General features: G+C 48.8%; 2 protein-coding genes and 1 long non-coding RNA gene across 6 annotated transcripts; 2 read left to right on the top strand and 1 right to left on the bottom strand.

The window, feature by feature from the left end:
- Nucleotides 1–65: 65 nt before the first annotated feature.
- Nucleotides 66–11,052, top strand: LOC131812353 (uncharacterized). Its single transcript, XR_009346309.1, has 2 exons — nt 66–2,447; nt 9,758–11,052. It is a non-coding gene; the product is annotated as an uncharacterized LOC131812353 (long non-coding RNA).
- SIT1 (signaling threshold regulating transmembrane adaptor 1) lies at nt 11,048–12,715 on the bottom strand. Its single transcript, XM_059141723.1, has 5 exons — nt 12,505–12,715; nt 12,250–12,385; nt 12,109–12,167; nt 11,930–11,991; nt 11,048–11,838 (listed from the first exon to the last, which is right to left on the bottom strand). Exons 1-5 carry the CDS (start codon nt 12,551–12,553, stop codon nt 11,605–11,607), a joined length of 540 nt encoding a protein of 179 aa, XP_058997706.1. The 5' UTR covers nt 12,554–12,715; the 3' UTR covers nt 11,048–11,604.
- Nucleotides 12,716–15,372: 2,657 nt separating this feature from the next.
- On the top strand, nt 15,373–18,326 carry CCDC107 (coiled-coil domain containing 107). Of its 4 annotated transcripts, none has more exons than XM_059142684.1 (6): nt 15,373–15,544; nt 15,635–15,786; nt 17,542–17,602; nt 17,695–17,785; nt 17,881–17,993; nt 18,075–18,326. In XM_059142684.1, the coding sequence occupies exons 1-6, from the start codon at nt 15,439–15,441 to the stop codon at nt 18,281–18,283; spliced, it is 732 nt and encodes a 243-aa protein (XP_058998667.1). In that variant the 5' UTR covers nt 15,373–15,438; the 3' UTR covers nt 18,284–18,326. The 4 variants fall into 4 exon arrangements, with proteins under 4 accessions (XP_058998667.1, XP_058998665.1, XP_058998666.1 ...); XM_059142682.1 differs by having other exon boundaries at nt 18,048–18,326; XM_059142683.1 differs by having other exon boundaries at nt 15,632–15,786.
- Nucleotides 18,327–18,404: the final 78 nt, after the last annotated feature.

Genomic DNA, 18,404 nt, shown 5'->3' with positions numbered 1-18,404 from the left:
AGACTAATGGGTTCAGTGAAGCAGACTGCATCCCTGAGCCTCTGCTAAAGGGACAGGGGATGGGAAACTGAGGTCCGGAACATAGGGGTTGAGTCTGGAGATGTCACTAGATCACTACTCAGGCCTGTTCCTTCATCCTGCCTGTGCTCCCCCGTCATGCGTCCCAGATGCACTTGGGCTGTGCTGGGCTCTGAATACGTGTCTTCCTGATCATTTACTCTGGTTTGCCCTATGCTCTTCTCTGCCCGTGCTTCTCTGTCTACGGGCTTATCCATGTGTTGTCAGAGCTCTTCTGTGCCCAGCTGAACCCAGAGGTTCTCTCACAGTGGAGCTCCATCCTCCCCATCATACTGGGGGGTCCTAATGAGGAGCCTTTGCTCCTCATCCTGGGGTTCCCAGCAGGTATGGGCTCTCTGCAGGTAAGGAGCCTTTGATTTGGTGGAGCTCTTTTCCCTGTCAGTTTGGAGACTTTCAGGGTAGACCCAGCTCCACTCCTGCAGTAGTCCTGCAGACTTGCTGAGGGTCTCACACACAGGGAGGTTCTCACTCCAAATCCCTTCCTGAGAATGTGGCAGTGCTTTGGAGGATGGATCTGGGACCACACTATTTCTCTTCTGCAAACTGCCCTAGATTCCCTCTCCACAGCCTTTCCCTGGCCTTGTCCACCCTTGTTCCCTCCTGATCACACCTTTGGACAATCGTCCCCTTCCTCATCCCATCCTGTCCCCTGCTGGACATGGCATCCTATGTCCCAACATCAGGGCTGGAGCCAGCAAACTGAGTCGGAGAGGCACAGGCTTGGGGATAAGCTAGGGCTGGGGGTGAGGATGAGGGGCAATCCCAAGCTTGTGCACCTTTGGAAAAGCCTGCAGTACTGAGAGCCTTATGCACCCTCATGGGGAGTCGGGTTGGGGGGCAGGTGAACAAAGGAATTGGGTGGGGAGGAAGAAGGGCAGTGGCTTCTTGGAAGGGAGGCAAGGAAACAAAGCAGGGCTGGGTGTTGAGCGCACAGACGCTGGGCCTGAGGTTTTGAGATTTTCTTGGTTTGGTTTTGTTTTGATTTTATTTCCTTCCTAAAGTTTGTCCCTTAAAGAGCCTCAACTTTGTCCCTTTGCACTCCGCCCCAAGGGAAAAGGGAGTGTTTGTGGGAGAAGACCAGGGACTGGGAGGCCCTCATGGGTGGTGAAGGCCTGGCTGATGGAAGGGAGGGAAACCGGCTTCGAGAGGAGGGTTGTTGAGCAGTGTTTCAGCGGTGCTGCCTAACATTATTTTACCAAGCTATGACCCTAGAAGGGCTTGCTTCTGTGGGTGCAAAGGGGCTGAGACAAGACAGGCTCTGTGGGAGGGAAAAAACCCACTTGCAGTAGGTGGCATCTGCCCCCGCAGAACCTCTTGACACGCTGCACCTGTGGGGAGGAAAAAGAAAGGGGGAAGAGGTGCTCACCGCACGCTGACAGCTGTAGTGTATGACTAGTGGTGTGTGGAGAGGTGTTGGACCCGGCTCTGTGGGTCTGCTGACGGCTCTGCCCAGCAGCACCACGCAGCCCTCCCAGAGAAAGTGCCCGCCGAGGTAGGAAAGCACATTTGTCACCTGAAGAAGAGGCAGGTGTGTGCATGCATGTGAGTGTGCATGTGTGAACAGGCATCCTCAGGTCTTCGTGGTCTGTTGGGGTGTCTGTGTGCAGTGAGCATCTGTGTCAAGGCCTGCTGGAAGGAGTTAGCTCAGAGGATTCTGTGGGCTGAAGGGTGCCTGTGATGGCTGCTATTTTTTTTTTTTTACCATGACAGGGAATGAGGAGCCATTTGCAGAAAAGTCTTAAAAGGTCATGGGGACAGATGAGGGAAATATTTCTTTTCTCAAGCTCACTTGTTCCTAAGGTGACCCTGCAGCTGTTAACCGTCCTTGCTTAATTAAAGTTTCCAACAACCCAGTCCCCTCCCCCAGCCCCCTCATCAGGGCTTCCTCCAGAAAACAGACAGTGGTGGGAGTCGGTAGCTCCCTGGGGGCTTCTGGGGTCTGTGAGATGGAGTGAGAGCATATAGAGCAGCTGGGGGCAGGGGCCGGTGCGGGCTGTCAGGAGACCGGGTGTGGTGTCTGGGGGTAGGGGTCCCTTCTCCGTAGATCAGTTATGGGAACATTTGCAGGAATTCAGTAAACTGTAGGTAATGCCTACAGTTTTCTTTTTCTTTCTTTCTTTCTTTTATTTTTTTTTTGAAGATTTTATTTATTTATTTGACAGACAGAGTTCACAAGTGGGCAGAGGAGGAAGAAGAGGAGGAAGCAGGCTCCCTGCTGAGCAGAGAGCCCGATATGGGGCTGGATCCCAGGACCCTGGGATCATGACCTGAGCCGAAGGCAGAGGCTTTAACCCACTGAGCCACCCAGGCACCCCAATGCCCTAGTTTTCAAAACCAGTACACACAAGTGAACACGGCCTGGACACCAGGTAAAATGCCAAACCAAGTTTCCAGTATATGCTCAAAAAAAAAAAAAATCAATGGGTCTGCTGCCTAAACGGGCCCTTGGGGAGGCTTCAGAAGGAAGGACACCAGGATGCCAGTGGAATGAGCTAGACTGCGTTTCCACAATGGCATGGGTATGTTAAGAAGGCCAGGCCTGCATCTCTGTCCTCCTTAGCCCTTTTGGTGGTGGCTACACATCCCCTTATGATGCTCTGCTTTCCCTTCCAGTGCCTTCTTTTCGGACTAGGGTGTGAGGGTGGGATCCTTCTTCCCCATGTGTATTGCATGTGGTCTTTGCAATACTGACCTTCACATTACTTTTCCAGACTGGCCATCATGGGGGCCTGGGTGGCTCAGACAGTTAAGCACCTGCCTTCACCTGAGGTCATCATGATCCCAGGGTCAGGGGGTCAAGTCTCAGGTTGGGCTCTTTGCTCAGAGGGAAGCCTGCTTCTTCCTCTGCCTGCTTGTACTCTCTCTCTCTGGCAAATAAATAAAATCTATTAAGAAAAAAATTTTTAAATGTAAATGTAATTAAGGACTTCCTGCATTTGTTAAATCATCCAAGATATGTTAAATAAGCATAATAGCAGGCACCTCTGTCTAAATGTTTATTTTAACGGAAGTGGTTTTAGTATTTCACCATCGAGAACAATATCTGCTGTTAGGTCTTAGTAGAAAGTCTTCATGATATTTCAGCAGTTTTCCTCTTTTTCATTTTTACTTAGAATTTTTTTTTTAAGATTTTATTTATTTATTTGACAGACAGAGATCACAAGTAGGCAGAGAGGCCGGCAGAGAGAGAGAGAGGGAATCAGGCTCCCCGCTGAGCAGAGAGCCCAATGCGGGCCTCGATCCCAGGACCCTGAGATCATGACCCGAGCCGAAGGCAGTGGCTTAACCCACTGAGCCACCCAGGCGCCCTTTACTTAGAATTTTTATTAGGAATTGAATTATATTATTCTGGTTCTAAATATTAAATATGGGAGCTTTTCTTCTTTTCCTGTAGTTTTGACTAGGTTAAATGGCATGGAAATTATTATTATTGAAGAATAAATAAAACTTGGGTGCCTGGGTGGCTCAGTCCATTAAGCATCTGACTTTGACTCAGGTCATGATCTCAGGGTTCTGCGATCAAGCCCAGAGCCCCATTTTGGGCTCCATGCCTAGTGAAGAGTCTGCTTTTCCTTCTTCTGCCCCTCGCCCACCCATCTCTGTCTTTCTCTCTCCCTGCCCCATGAATTTAAAAAAAAAGAATAGATAAAACTCAGCTCTGGTGTCCTTTGAATGCAGTCTTTTCCAAAAGTAGCTCTATAGTCACCTTCTTATTCTAGTTTTTTCAAAGGTAGATTGAGCTATTCAAGCTTTCTTCTTTCTCTTGGTCCAGTTTTGGTCATTCACATTTTTCCTGAAATGTATAGATGTCCTCTAAATTTTCAAGTTAGTTGATGTGGAATTTTAGATTGCACCATTTTATAATTCTTTTTTTCTTTTCTGAAAGATTTTATTTGTTAGAGAGAGAGAAGCGTGCACTAGCAGGGGACTGGCAGACAGAGGGAGAAGCAGGCTCCCCGCTAAGCAAGGAGCCTAGTGCAGGCTCCATCCCAGAACCCTGGGATCATGACCTGAGTTGAAGGCAGACACTTAATCGACTGAGCCACCCATGCATCCCACCTTTTATTGATTCTTTAGTTTTTTTCTTCTGTCATATTTTCTTCTCAGAACTAATCTTGTCTATTTTTGCCCTTTTTTCTCTTTCTTTGTGCTTATAAGAAGTTTACTTTATTAGCCTTTCTATTTTTTAATAATATTTTTAAAGATTTTTATTCATTCATTTAACAGAGAGAGAGATCAAAAGTAGGCAGAGAAGCAGGCGGGGTTGGGGGGTGGGGGGGTGAAGCAGGCTCCCTGCTGAGCAGAGAGCCTGATGCGGGCCTGGATCCCAGGACCCTGGGACCATGACCTGAGCCCAGGGCCGAGGCTTTAACCCACTGAGCCACCTGGTGCCCCCTTATTTACCGTTTCTTTTTTTTTTGGCAGAGAGAGAGATCGCAAGTAGGCACAGAGGCAGGCAGAAAGAGAGAGGGGGAAGCAGGCTCCCTGCTAAGTAGAGAACCTGATTCGGGGCTCAATCCCAGGACCCTGAGATCATGACCTGAGCTGGAGGCAGAGGCTTTAACCCACTGAGCCACCCAGGTGCCCCCTTTATTAACCCTTTTAAAGAAATTCTTTATATTCATGCTTTTTAGTATTTTTGTTTGTTCTCCATTGCATTCATGTCAGCTTTTGATATTTCCGGATTAATTTTGGTTTCTTGTTCTTTTTATAAGTTATTGAAATAAGTATCCCCTTTATTTTTTTTTTCTCTCTCGCTGTTTTTAAGCCTGCTGTCTTTATAGCATTTTGAGGATATATAGATACAGGGTAATTGAGAGAGTATCCAGTATTCACTATTTTTTCATTCATTGTTTACATTTTGTAAATACCTTAATTTTATACTTTTTTGAAGCCAGTTTTACTGTATTGTAACTTGCAGTAAGTTTTGTCAATTTTAAGCATACAGTCCTATGAGTTTTGACAAATGTATTCAGTCATGCAGCCTTCACCACAATCAAGGTACAGAAGATTCCCATCTCCCTAAAAGTTCCTTCCTACCCCTTCACAGGCAATCCTCACTCCTCTTCCAGTTGGTAACTTAAATTCCCATTTTGGATACCAGCATTACCACTGCCTTCTGTTTATCTGTCTGGTATCCCTTTCCCACATCTTTATTTTGAATCTTTCTTGATCACTTTGCTCTAAGTATCTTCCTTCTAAGTAATATTGACCAGAATTTGATTTTTAACAAAGTCTTAGAGTCTTTTTTTTTTTTTTTAAGATTTTATTTATTTATTTGACAGGCAGAGATTACAAGTAGGCAGAGAGGCAGGCAGAGAGAGAGGAGGAAGCAGGCTCCCCGCTGAGCAGAGAGCCCGATGCAGGGCTCGATCCCAGGACCCTGGGATCATGACCTGAACTGAAGGCAGAGGCTTTAACCCACTGAGCCACCCAGGCGCCCCAGTCTTAGAGTCTTTTAATGGAAGAATTCAGTCCACTCATATTTCCTGTACCAAGGGATAAATTTGATTTATTTCCATCTTACTTGTTTTTAAATGTGTAAACAGTGTTGGGAACTCTTCTTTACCTTTGCTGGACTGAGTGAATGGCTGTTCATCCCATTTTCTCCTTGTTAATTTGGAGTTTGTTGTTCTATTCATAGTTACCATCCCTTGCCCTGTTCTCTTAAATAGATGCACATGATTGTTCTAGTTCATGAATACAGAACAACTATTTCCATCGTACTCTACTTATCTTCTACTTCCTCTCCACCTCAGTAAGATACTGTCTTTAGACTACTTTTACTACCTTTCTACCTCCTCCTCCCTCAGATCCTAGAACACTCACCTTCACCTTATCCTCACTACCTGATTCCAGAGTTTTATTGAGATAATTTAGTCCTTATTAGAATTTCCCTTACAACCTGTTCCTTCTGTTTCAAGGGTGTTTAGCATTTGAGTGATGTGTTATACATATGTAGAAATATAGATATAAATACATAGCTCATGGCTCGTTGCATCCCACTGATTTCTCTCCTCCTCCCTTGACCTTCCCCCATCTTGAAGTCTGTTCTGATTCACTTGTTGTCTCATTAGAGCCTTTTCTTTAAAATATTTCTCACATGAGATACTGATTGACTTTTGTAAATCTTCAACTATTTTTCTTTCTCCCTTTGCTAGGTCCTGGTCGCAGGCCTTTTCTTTCATTACCTACCTCACATTCCTTTTCGCTGTTGTTTAACTTCCAGGGTTGCAAATAAGAAAAATGAACTTTCTTTCTGCCTGGAAATGTGTGTAACATTGTTCTCATCCTTAGAGTTCAGGAATTTTCACCGGTATGGGGCTATATATTTCTTCATCTCAGGGACATTCCCTGTTAAATTATTTAATTATGACGTCTCCTCTCCTGTTCCTCTTCTCCTAGAACTCCTAGAATTTGCAGGCTAAATCTCCTGGGACTGTTTCAGTCTCCCATCTTTCACCACATAATTTGCATCTCTGTATTTTTGTCACATGTTTTGAGATATTTCATCTGTTTAATTTTCTGGACCTTTTTTGGGGGGGTTAGCAGTATCCATCCTCTCCTTTGCTTTATGTTTGGAAGTTTTTAGCTCTGATATCACATTTTCTAGTTCAGGGAAATCTTTTGTGTTTGACCTTCACAAATATCTCCCCCAGGCTCTCATTCAGTCAGAGAGTCATTTGTTTCCTCCAGCAGGTCTCTCCCGCCCTCTGGTTTGTCTGCATTCTCCTGGCCTCAAAGGCTGAGAAATTCAATCCACCATTAGTTTTTTAGAGAGCTGGAGAGACTCAGCAAAGCCATTGATTGTTCCTGGGAAGCCAGCTGTTTCTGGGACTTGCTGCCTTCCTGAAGGTCCTTTTTCTTGGCTCTGAGACTGTTCTCCAGAAACTTGTCTGCAGGAAATTCACTCTGCCAGGAATTCAGCAGAGCGCATTTAAAGTTCATTCTCTGTAGCTGGGAGTTGTCAGAGGGGTTGTGGAAGGGAGAGCTTCACCAGGGTTTGCACGTACCTAGAATCCTCTTGCTCGAAGTATTCTTATTATTGACAGAATGATAATCACCAGAAGACTTAAACACAGAACCCATTAATAGCAAGTGCCTCTGTGAACTACAACCAGAAGTAGGATTGGGGTGGGGGGATGGCCTTTTACTCCCCCCTGCCCCATTCTAGTATTTCTCAGCCTCAGCACTTTTAACTTTGGGGGACCAAAATTCTGTATGGTGAGTGGCTGACCTGTGTGTTGTGGGCCGGTCAGCAGCATCCCTGATCTCTACCCCCTATAAATCAGTACTTTGGGGCACTCCCCAGCTGTGAAGACCAAACGTATCTCTGCACATTGCCAAATGTCTCCTGGGGGCCGAAGTCACTTCTGGTGGAGAACCATTGGTGTCGACCTTTCAGTTCTTTTTTTTTTTTTTTTTAAACATGTACTTACACTATTCCTAAAATTAAACATTGAACTGAGGTCATGAGACAGAGGAGAAAATATCAAGCAGTTGTGAGGAAGCAGAAACCAGAAGTAGAGGATGAGGAAGCAAGTTAGCAAAGTAGGAAAAAACTGGGAATAAATAAAAGACACAGAAACTTTGTCAGAGACATGGGACAGGAGGAGCGGAGTGGGAAGACCCACATACTCCTGTCACCAAGGTCCCCAGCAAGGCTGTGATTTGAGATCTGAAATCCCCTTAACTTAACCAAAGCTAAGTGAGTGTATTCCTTACAAACAAAGTCCCATAGACTTGGTGCCCAGTGAAGAGACGGACTGTCCACAGTTTCCTACCAGTACTATATTTACCTCTTAGTAAAGAGTACTTTACTAAGTACTTCACACTTGAAGAGAGACTCTGCTCAAGCAAAACAGTGGGAATGATGAGTAGCTGCAAATATCTGTAAAAGGAATTCTAGAAAGCTTTTTCCAGGAGGGAGGAAAAAAAAAAAGACTTAGGCCATCCATCAGGGCTATCATGTACAGGAGGGAGAAGGACAATTAAATGATTGCAACTCAGGAGGCAGAATGATGACAAAAGTAACAGGCAGATTTTGTCCCCCCCACTCCCCACCGAAAAGAAAGATTGGAAACAAGTGCTTGGTTAAGGTAGTGAGGTCCCTAGTCCTGGAAATGTTTAAGAAGTGGCTGGCAGGATGGCTCCTGCAGTGGGTATAAGTTTGGGCCAGATTTGCCTCCTCCCAGCTGTAGAATTCTAGAAATTTAAAAGCCTGGCAAGAGGCACACACCAAGCAGAAATATTTGAGGGTCAAATGGCATTATAGTTCATTTAAATAAGTCAGCAGAGGATGGGCTGGTGGAGGAGTTGAGCAATAAGGGAAGATCTCAGAGTTTCAGCATCTTCTGCTGGCTCTGGTGTGCTGATCTTTCCCTCACAGAATGACTTAAGCAAAAAAGAGAATGCATTAGCTTACATAACCAAAAAGTTCGGGAGGCAGATATAGCTCTAGGCATGTCTGGATCCAAGGTTCCAAATGAAGTCATTACAACTTGGTCTCTTTCCATGTCCCAGCTCTATTTCCCTCTTTACAGCCAAAACAAGCTTGGAAGTTTAGACTCATCTTTACAGAGTACAGAGCAAGGCCAAAGATGGGAGGTTCTTGGCTGGATGGCTTCATAGGCCCCCTCCCCACCTAAAAAGTGATTCCTTTTTTTTTTTTCTTTAAAGATTTTATTTATTCATTTGACAGAGAGAGACACAGTGAAAGAGAAACACAAGCAGGGGAAGTGGGAGAAGGAGAATGAGGCTTCCTGCCAAGCAGGGAGCCTGATGCAGGACTCGATTCCAGGACCCCGGAATCATGACCTGAGCCGAAGACAGACGCTTAATGACTGAGCCACCCAGGTGGCCCTACAAGTGATTCCTTAAGAACCTTCTATCATTAGGGCACCTGGGTGGCTCAGTGGGTTAATCCTCTGCCTATGGCTCAGGTCATGATCTCAGGGTCCTGGGATCAAGCCCCATATCGGGCTCTCTGCTCGATGGGGGACCTGCTTCCTCCTCTCTGCCTGTGTCTCTGCCTACTTCTGATCTCTGTCTGTCAAATAAATAAATAAAATCTTAAAAAAAAAAAAAAAAAAAGAACCTTCTATCATTGAACATTTGACCATCCCAGAGGCCCTTCCTCTTTGGGTCGTGGGCTTGTCCCCAGTCCTCCCAACTGAGATGACAGGAAGAGGGGGGAAAGCTGGGGCTGCAGACTCCAGAGGGCTCTCATGGCTTACTAGGAATTTGCCAGGAACAGGGTACTCCTTTCTATTTATTTATTTATTTATTTATTTACCTTTCTGTTTATTTATTTATTTATTTATTTCAGAGATCACAAGTAGGCAGAGAGGCAGGCAGAGAGAAAGGAGTAAGCAGGCTCCCCACAGAGCAGAGAGCCGGATGTGGGGCTCGAGGACCCTGGGATCATGACTTGAGCCCAAGGCAGAGGCTTTAACACACTGAGCCACCCAGGCGCCCTTGAACAGGGCATTCCTAGTGGCTGGATCTTACACCAGTCAGGAAAGGGAGACCACTAAGGAAAGCACCCCTGGAGCTACAGAAGGGGAGACAACTGCAAGGTGTTTGGGAAACGAGCTGACCACTTAGCGAGATGAGGCAAAGGGGTCCCCGAAGATGTCTGAGGTGGAGCTGGCTGCCCCATTTTTTTTTTTTTTCTTAGACGCAGGGATCAACTAGGACGTTGTCACACAGTCCTGGCCTTCAGTCCTGAGGGCCTGGGCCAGGGCACGAGCCTCGGAGACAGATTAAATTAAAAGGTTGTAGCGAAGAGAGAAGGTAAAAGATCCGGGCTTCAGGACCAGAAGTAAAATAACGTTCCAACCGCACCCAGCTCCAGATCTAGTGAGTCCCTACGTCCCGCGAACCGCGAAACGCTGTTCTGGGAGCCCCAGGGTCCCAGCTCCGCGAAGGGTAGGGCTAAACTCGTGGGGTGGGTAAGATTAAGGTGGGGGAAGGGTGGAGAACTGTCGGGACTAGATTTCCCACCATGCTGTGGACGGGGCAGTTTTACGCATGCGCAGAGGCCGTGGCAAGCCTGCGATGTGCCTGACGGGGGCGCTCCGGCTTTGGTCCAGAGACGGGCAGAGTGGATGTAACGGGGAGTGTTAAGTCCTGCGATGGTGGTGTTTGAGGCCTCGGCTGCAGTTTTCGGCTCATCCCAGTGGGTTGGCGGGACCCCAAGCCCCTTCTCTTACAGAGCCTGTCTTTCACGTCCCCCAGGCCGCGGAACTGAGCGGTCTGCAGACTAGCAATCCTCAGAACCCCACATCCCGCTGCCAGTGGTTCCCCGCATCCGGTGCCGGCCCCCAAAGCCGCCTTCCCTCCCACACAGCCTCAGCTGCCTATTGCTACCGCGACCCGCGCCTCTGCTGGGGGAGGCCCAAGTTGAGGTCCACGGAGGCGGATCTGGCGTTTGGGTTATTCTCTGTGTGTGTGTAGAGGGTCTGCCTTATTGGGACCACCAGGTAAGGCTCAGGAGCACAGTTCCCTACTCTGGTTTTCTCTGGGACTGTGAGTGGGAAGGAGAGATGTTTGGAAGTAGAAGCCTGGCTTCCACTATCTTCTGGCCCTGAAACCTCAGAAAGGTCTATTAAGCCAGACTTACCTCTACAGAAGCCGGAGGGTGAAGTGGTGTAGACTTGAGGTTGTGGCTGGTGGCAGCACAGTCATAGAGGCCACGGGGAGAGTGGGTCAGGAGCTGGGGGGCTTGCAACACCAGGTGATGGGAGTGGGGTGGCTCTGAGTGCAAATTCTAACGATGATCTAGCAGCAAGTACAGCTAGAGCTGGGCTCCAGCCTCCACCCCTAGCACTCACCCTGGCAGTGTTGATGCCACTGACGCTCTTGGTCCAGCGGGCGCCCCCAGAAGTGCTCTGTACAGAGAGCAAAGCTCACAACCCTACCATGTAGCGCCTGTTGCAGGTCTGAAGCATCTAGATAAAAATCTAAACACTTTCTGAGAAGTTTTATTTGAAAACTTGGGGACATAACAGAGACAGCAGGATGTGGGCTGGTATTCTCCAGCCAGCGTTCTCAGATAAGAAGCCAGGCTTGGGTTCCTCAGGTCGCTAGGTTCCAGGATCCCTCCAGACTATGGGGTCCCAAGGAGAATAATACCCACCCTTCTCCTCTCAGGCGGTTACCCCCTCCACCACTGCCCATTTCCGGTATCTGAGGGGACACCGAACTATAGACTTTAAGGGAGCCGGAACAGAGAGGATCTGGTTAAAATCCACAAGGACGGGAAGTAAGTAACTCGGGAGCTTGGGGCCTTAGGGGAATAGATAGTTTCCTCCATCCCCAAGAAACCAGGGACCTACTCGTTCCCCTGAAGTGTCTCCCTCACTTAGAGGGGAAGTTTGGGAAACATTACCTCCTGTGACCAGACATTTCCTACCTGTCTTTGGGGGGTGGTTGGGAAACAGTCATGGTGGGGCAGGGTAGCAGTAACCCCTGCAGCAGAGGAGGCTGGGGTGATGATCGTCCTACTCTGCCAGCTCCTCCGTCTCAGCTGGGTGCAGGCTGGCTGTTGGCATACGCCTGGTCTGGGAAGGAAGCCCGCGCCCTGCGGGTCTGGGCACACACTGAGGCGTACAGCTCCAGCTCGGGGCCTGAGGCCTGGGGCTTTGGCTCAGAATCCAGCACCACCTCTGAGTACTTGATGGGGGTTCCGGGGCTGGGGAGATGGCCCTGAGAAGGCCGCAACTGCAGGCTGGTATAGCACATCACTTTCTCTGTAGCCTGGAGATTCAAGGCTGTTAGAAGTTCACTGGACCCTTGGAAAAGCCCTCACTTCCTTCCCTCCCCCCTTCCTCAGCCACAACTGACTCACCGTGACGGGGTCTCTAGGAGCTGGATCTTGCTGGTCTGGCCCCGGTTCTTGAGACAGTCGACCTGGGATAGGGAACAGTAGTAATCTGGTCACTTCTTGTTCTTCCCCCTGCCATCCCTCATCCCACCCACCCAGGACGTGCATGGCCTTGGTGCCCCTCCCCTTTGCCAGCTCCCTACCAGTCTGAAGATAAGGCAGGTTCCCATATAGGGGGACCTCTTCCACAGATCCTCCAGAGCTGCAAGACAGAGATGAGGGGATGAGGGGACATCTGGGTAAGGGGGAAATCTCAGTCACCTATCTCTGTTGTCCCTACTCACCGTCCCTGTCCCGGATGGCTTCTGTTCCGGCCACTAGTCCATCGGAACAAGTGTGCAGCCAGTGAGATGAGAAGCAGCAGCGTCGCAGCCCCTAAGAGGGCCCACAATCCCCAGGCCTGAGTCACAGTGGGGATTCCTGTGGATGCCAGGGTATGGGGGCTGTTACTGCCCAGCCCAGCCCAGCCCTCCAGGTCCCAGCAGGTGGGACAAAGGGCCATGTGACCCCTCCCCCTGCCCCTGCCCCGCCCAGCTCACCGGGCACTAGCAGTTCTGTGACTTCTGTGCGGTTGGCACCTCTGCTCATGACTGCTGACCTGGGAGCTGAGTCTGCAAGCCCTGTGCTGAGGGGTCAGCTTGGCTTATGGCCTGATTGCTGCTGCAGGCCCCTTTACTCTCGGCCCTCCCCAGGCCTGGCCCCCACAGTTCATCCCCAATACTGCTGGTGGCAGAGTCACTGGTTTCCGGGGAGGAAGGGGGAGGGGAGGGATGAACGAAAGAACAAAGACACCGCCCTGTGCCTGCACCTGCGCCACCCAGTATCTCCCAAGCTTCCGCCCCCACCCCTCGCGGCCCTATACCTTCTATGGCCAGAGAAGAGAAGCAGGCCTGCGATTTCTGTGCCACTGTGCAGGTGAGCCCATGAAGACCAATATGGACCAATAAGTCAAGGAAGCCAGGCCTTAGGACAGAGATTACTCTCTGCCACAGAGTGTCTGCCTTTTCTCTCCCACTCTGAGACCCGTGAGAGAGAATATATTCCTCACTGAGCATACTACCAAGAGGAATGAGATGGGGAGGCTTCCTAGTACCTAAAATCCCATCACACCCTAAGGCCTTGTCTAGGAGATAAGATGACCATTGTCATTCTTATTATTACTGGTATAATAGTTTAGGGCATAGAGGAAACTTATATTCTCCCCCTCCCCACCCACTTTATCCAAACTGTCCCAAGAACTGTCAGTCTCAAAAGTTAATTGAATCAAAGAAACCTCTACCCCAGTACATCCTGGAAACTGAGCCATGTCTTTGCGCTTGTTCCCTTCAGGAAGTGGAGCACATGTGATGCTCAATACAACCCAACCACATGGGCTGCTACTGAAGCAGAAGAAGGATTTCAGGTTCCTTAGGCCAGAGGTCAGTGATACGTCTGGCAATAATGGGTTCAAACTCCCTAAAGGCAACTATCAGTCAAGGGCCATTTATCGTATTATATCTGGCCTGAACCACTTGTTTACGTTGACTATGCCAGCTGGCTTAGGGTCAAGGTTTGGACTACACGGCTCTGCAACCAGGCTGCCTCTAGATCAGTTAGACTACGGTAACTCCTGTGAGTGTTGGTCTCTCCTCCTGGCCCTGCCCCCTCCATTTCTGGAAGAACAAGAAGATACACTCCTAGGTCATTCATTTATTTAGCACACATATACCTCATTCATTTGTCACCTGTGCCGATTGCTTGCTTATGTGCCAAGCTTTGGAGATAAAGATGTGAGTGGGAAATGGTTTCTTTCCTCAAAGGGCTCTTGATCTAATTAGGAAGATGACCCAATGTGTCCCAGACAATTAAAAGGCAGCATGAAACACGGGAACTCTCCAGGTCTGCCTGAGGTCCTGGAGGTGAAAGGAAGGGCTGGGGGTGGGGGGTGACATGTGGTAACTGATAGGGAGACAGGCAGAAAGCTTTGGAATCTCTGACTTGCCTCTTACCTGATGAACTTACTGACCTTCCTGAACCTTTGTTTCTTCATTCTTTGTTTTTTTAATTTTTTTAAATATTTATCTATTTGAGAGGGAAGGAGAGAGTATGAGCAAGGGAAGCGAGCAGAGGGAGAGGGAGAGGGAGAAGCAGACTTCCATGGAGCATGAACCGATACTCATTCCCTCTTTTTTTTTTTTTTTTTTTTTTTAAGATTTTATTCATTTGACAGAGATCACAAGTAGGCAGAGAGGCAGGCAGATGTGGGGGGCGGTGGGGAGCAGGCTCCCCGCTGAGCAGAGAGCCCGATGCCAGGCTCCATCCCAGGACCCTGGGATCATGACCCAAGCTGAAGGCAGAGGCTTTAACCCACTGAGCCACCCAGGCGTGCCCAGTACGCATAGTTCTAAGGACTTTCCTTGGATTATCCCACTTGATCATCATAACGACTCCGTAAGGTACAGATAGTGTATTATCATTATCTCCATTCCTCAGAGTGGAGACTGAGGCACAGAGCGAAATTAAGTAACTTGCCCAAAGTCATTTAGCTTTCGAGTAGCAGAGGCAGGTTCTAGGCCATCAGTCCATAGTCTACGGTGTGCTGTGCTACACAGTGAATGGTGGCTATTAGAAACATTTGCCGATTGAAGAGGGTGGGGGTAGAGAAGGCCACTGTAGGAAGAGGGAACTGCAAAAAAAAGAAACTCCAACCGATGTGATACATACAGCGCGTTAGGTCAGGTCATAGGAGAAAATGACTCAGCGGTGGATTAAACCACTTGCCCGCTCCATCCTTGAGCCGCTAACAGTACCCGGAACAGAGACCCTCCGCAGGGGAGGACCTATTAGTCCCACTTCTAAAAGTCAGCCGCGCTGAGAATGAGCCCCGTGTGGTTGGTGCGCACAGCTGCGCGCACTGCCTGCGTAACTAGAAATGCTGACGGACGACGGCCCCGCAGCACGCCGCTCAGCTAACCCGCAGCACACGGGATGGCTTCTCGGCGGACGTTACAGTGCAAAGCAGGGAAAGTCAGCGTGCACGCGCACGCGGCACTCTCTGCCAAAGGGTCCGGGGACTTTCCCCTAGGCACGAATAAGGAACAAGTCCTCCGTCTGTAGCCTAGGAAACAGGCCTTCAGCACGAGCTGTAGGCGGTTTCCACGCTCATTCTTTTAAGGTTCGGCATCGTAAGCATTTTTTGCTTAGGGTGAATAGGTTGCGAGTATGGGAGATAAAATCCATTTTCCAGCATAATCTTATAAGATTGTAGGCTCCTAGAAGCATTCTGGCGAATTCTTAAATAGACGAGAAATGGATTCATTTGGGAAAGTTGGGCCAAGGTCCTATGCTAATAAGCGTGCCCCGCCCACACATTAAATGGGCGTGACCTCCTAGCGTGTCCCGGTACGCGACCCTCGCACCGCCCCTCTTGCGCATGCGCAGCGGGACTCCGGGCCAGCTCTGGCGCCTCCGGGGCCATCGTTCTGTGGCCTGCAATGGCGGGGTCGGTCCCATTTGCGGGTTTGCTGGGGTTGCTACTTGTGTCTGCACTGCCCGGGGTCCTCGGAGACCGCCCCAGCCCCGACCTCCGGGCACACTCAGGTATCAGCGAGGGCTTCTGGAGGGAGGCTAAGGCTGCCCATGGGTCCCCAGGCCCCGGCTCTACTGACCCACCTCTGCCGTCCTCAGCAGGGGACAATGCCCAGGTCGGCCCTGAGGCCACAGAACCCCGGCGACGGTCGCCGCCCAAGGACCAACGAGAGCGGGCCCGGGCGGGAGCTCTGCCTTTGGGGGCGCTGTACACCGCAGCTGTCGTGGCTTTTGTGCTGTACAAGTGTTTGCAGGTGCGGGACGACGAGGGGTGGGGATGCTCCGGGCCTGAATCTCCCATGGGGGCGCTATAGTATCATGAACGAGACACTTCTTTCCGTCAGTTTGTAAAACGAAGACGGTAGTTCCTTGGCTTTCCAACACTAGAGGGTTATTTTGAGCATCCAGCGAGGTAGCAGTTGTGAAGCGTTCTTGGTAAATTGTAAATAAATAATGACCACCACATTTAATTCTCCCAACAGTCCAATGAAGAGATTAAGTCATTTGCTGAAAGTCACACACAGCTGGTAGTAACTGGGATTTGAACCCAGCAAGTCTGTGTCCATACTACTACGGAAGTGTGGCTGCTGGTAAGATTCTAGTCTTGGCACAAAGTGTTGGTTGCTGTAGCCACAATATGGAAGGCCCTAGTCTCATGTTCTCCTTAGAAAGGAGGCCCTGAAATGTAAAATGACAGTACATTTTAGTGTATGGAAATGGTTGGAATGGAAAATAATACCTTCCAAGGCTCTATCCTCAAACCTGGCCTGATTACTTATTTGCATTTATTACCAATAAGTATTACCAATTACTTATTGCACTTATTACCAATTTGGAGGGGATATGAAATTAAAAGGGATAGCTAGTCATGATTCCAAATAGACTTGACTAGTTATGATGAAATTTATTTATTTTTAAAGATTTTATTTATTTATTTGACACACACACACACACACAGAGATCACAAGTAGGCAGAGCAGCAGGGAGAGAAAGAGGGGGAAGCAAGCTCCCCGCTAAGCAGAGAGCCAGATGTGGGGCTCGATCCCAGGACCCCGAGACCATGACCCGAGCTGAAGGCAGGGGCTTAACCCACTGAGCCACCCAGGTGCCCCTATCATGATGAAATTTAAAGAGAATCAATAATAAATTATATTTGTGGACCCAAGTACTATCTGGAAGAAACATATAACTTAGCAGTTTATTAGTTGAATAATAAAGTTCAGTCGTGTGTTGTGAATCCCACTTCCCCAGGCAATGCTAGGAACAAGGTATTGCATATCATCTTTTTTTTAAAATTTACTTGACAGAGATCACAAGTAGGCAGAGACGCAGGCAGAGAGAGAGGAAGGAAAGCAAGCTCCTGCTGAGCAGAGAGCCTGATGCAGGCTCGATCCCAGAACCCTGGGATCATGACCTGAGCTGAAAGCAGAGGCTTAACCCACTGAGCCACCCAGGCGCCCCTGCATCTCATCTTCTGATCAGAACACTCGGGAGAATTTTATTCTCTTCAGGGAACTATTTTTAAAAACACTATGTGCCCAGTAGAGCAACCAGAGAAAACCATATCAAATGAACAGTGACTGAGTAAAACTAGAGATACTAAACCAGAGAAGACATGGGGAAGGGGAGTGGGTAAAGACCAGTCTTCAAATGCCTGAATGGCTATCGTGTTGAAAGGACATGGTTTTGGAAGGCAACATGGAAAGAAGATACATAAAGTTTTTGGTTTTGTGTATAAACTAACAACCAGAGCTTTATCAAACTGGAGAGAGATGCTCATTCCTGGGAGTGTTTCATTAGACTGAATGACCCCGTGTGGGGGCATACTGACATGTTGCTTCACATCCTAGGTGAGGAGCTAGACTAGGTGTGATTATGATTCTTTAAAGTAAAATCTCTATGGCTTTCTTGACTTCAAAATCATCCTTCTCTTCTCATGGCTTTGGAGACGGAGGTGATGGAGAAGCTTGTTCCTGCAGGCTAGCCCTCTCTTTCTTCTATTTCATCAGGGGAAAGAGGAGGCTGCAGTTCTCCAGGAGGAGGAAGGCAAGAAGGAATCATCACAGTCAGGTGGGTTTTGCACAAGCCTGTATTTGGTAGGGGATGACAGGACCACAGAAGATACAAATAACCATTGTTCTCCTTTTCTCCTTTACCCCCAGAGCAACAGCTGGCCCAGTTGACACAACAGCTAGCCCAGACAGAGCAACACCTGAACAATCTGATGGCCCAGCTGGACCCCCTTTTTGAGCGGTAAGAAGAGCAGTGACCCTGTGGCCAGGGGAGCTTTGTGATAGGTGGAAGAGGTGGCGGCAGATCGGCTAGCCTCTGAGTGGATATTTTTCTAGTGTGACTACCCTGGCTGGAGCCCAGCAAGAGCTTCTGAATATGAAGCTTCAGACCATCCACCAGCTGTTACAAGACAGCAAGCCAAACAAGGGTGTGGACGTTCCAGAACCAGGTAAAGGGTTGGGTGGTGTGAGTCTTGTGGAGGTGGAGACAATCTCTGAGATAGGAATATCCCTGATCTTTCCCCTCACAGAGGCCAGCCTACCCTTTCCTGAGGACTTATGTATAGAGGAAGAGGAGGCGGAGGCTGGTGACAGTCAGGCCTGGGAGGAGCCCCTACACTGGAGCACTGAGACGAGAAACCTAGCTACTCCTTGGGAAGTGGAGCAGGGGCTAAGGAGAAGATGCAGCAAGGCTGTGGGAAGGGCTGCAGTCACAGCCCCTGCCGGCAAGGAGAAATGACAGCTAAAGGTTTAGTAAAACAAAGTCTGTGCTTGTGACTGGACACTCCTGTGTGCTTTTTCTATTCCAGCTGGTCCTACACACACCCATACTAGGTGCCCAAGAACAACTGGGCATTCCT

Source organism: Mustela lutreola, chromosome 12 (assembly GCF_030435805.1).
Source record: "Mustela lutreola isolate mMusLut2 chromosome 12, mMusLut2.pri, whole genome shotgun sequence".
Lineage (NCBI taxonomy): Eukaryota > Metazoa > Chordata > Mammalia > Carnivora > Mustelidae > Mustela > Mustela lutreola.
The sequence above is the reverse complement of the archived record's forward strand: the minus strand, read 5'-3'. Positions and strand labels throughout refer to the sequence as shown.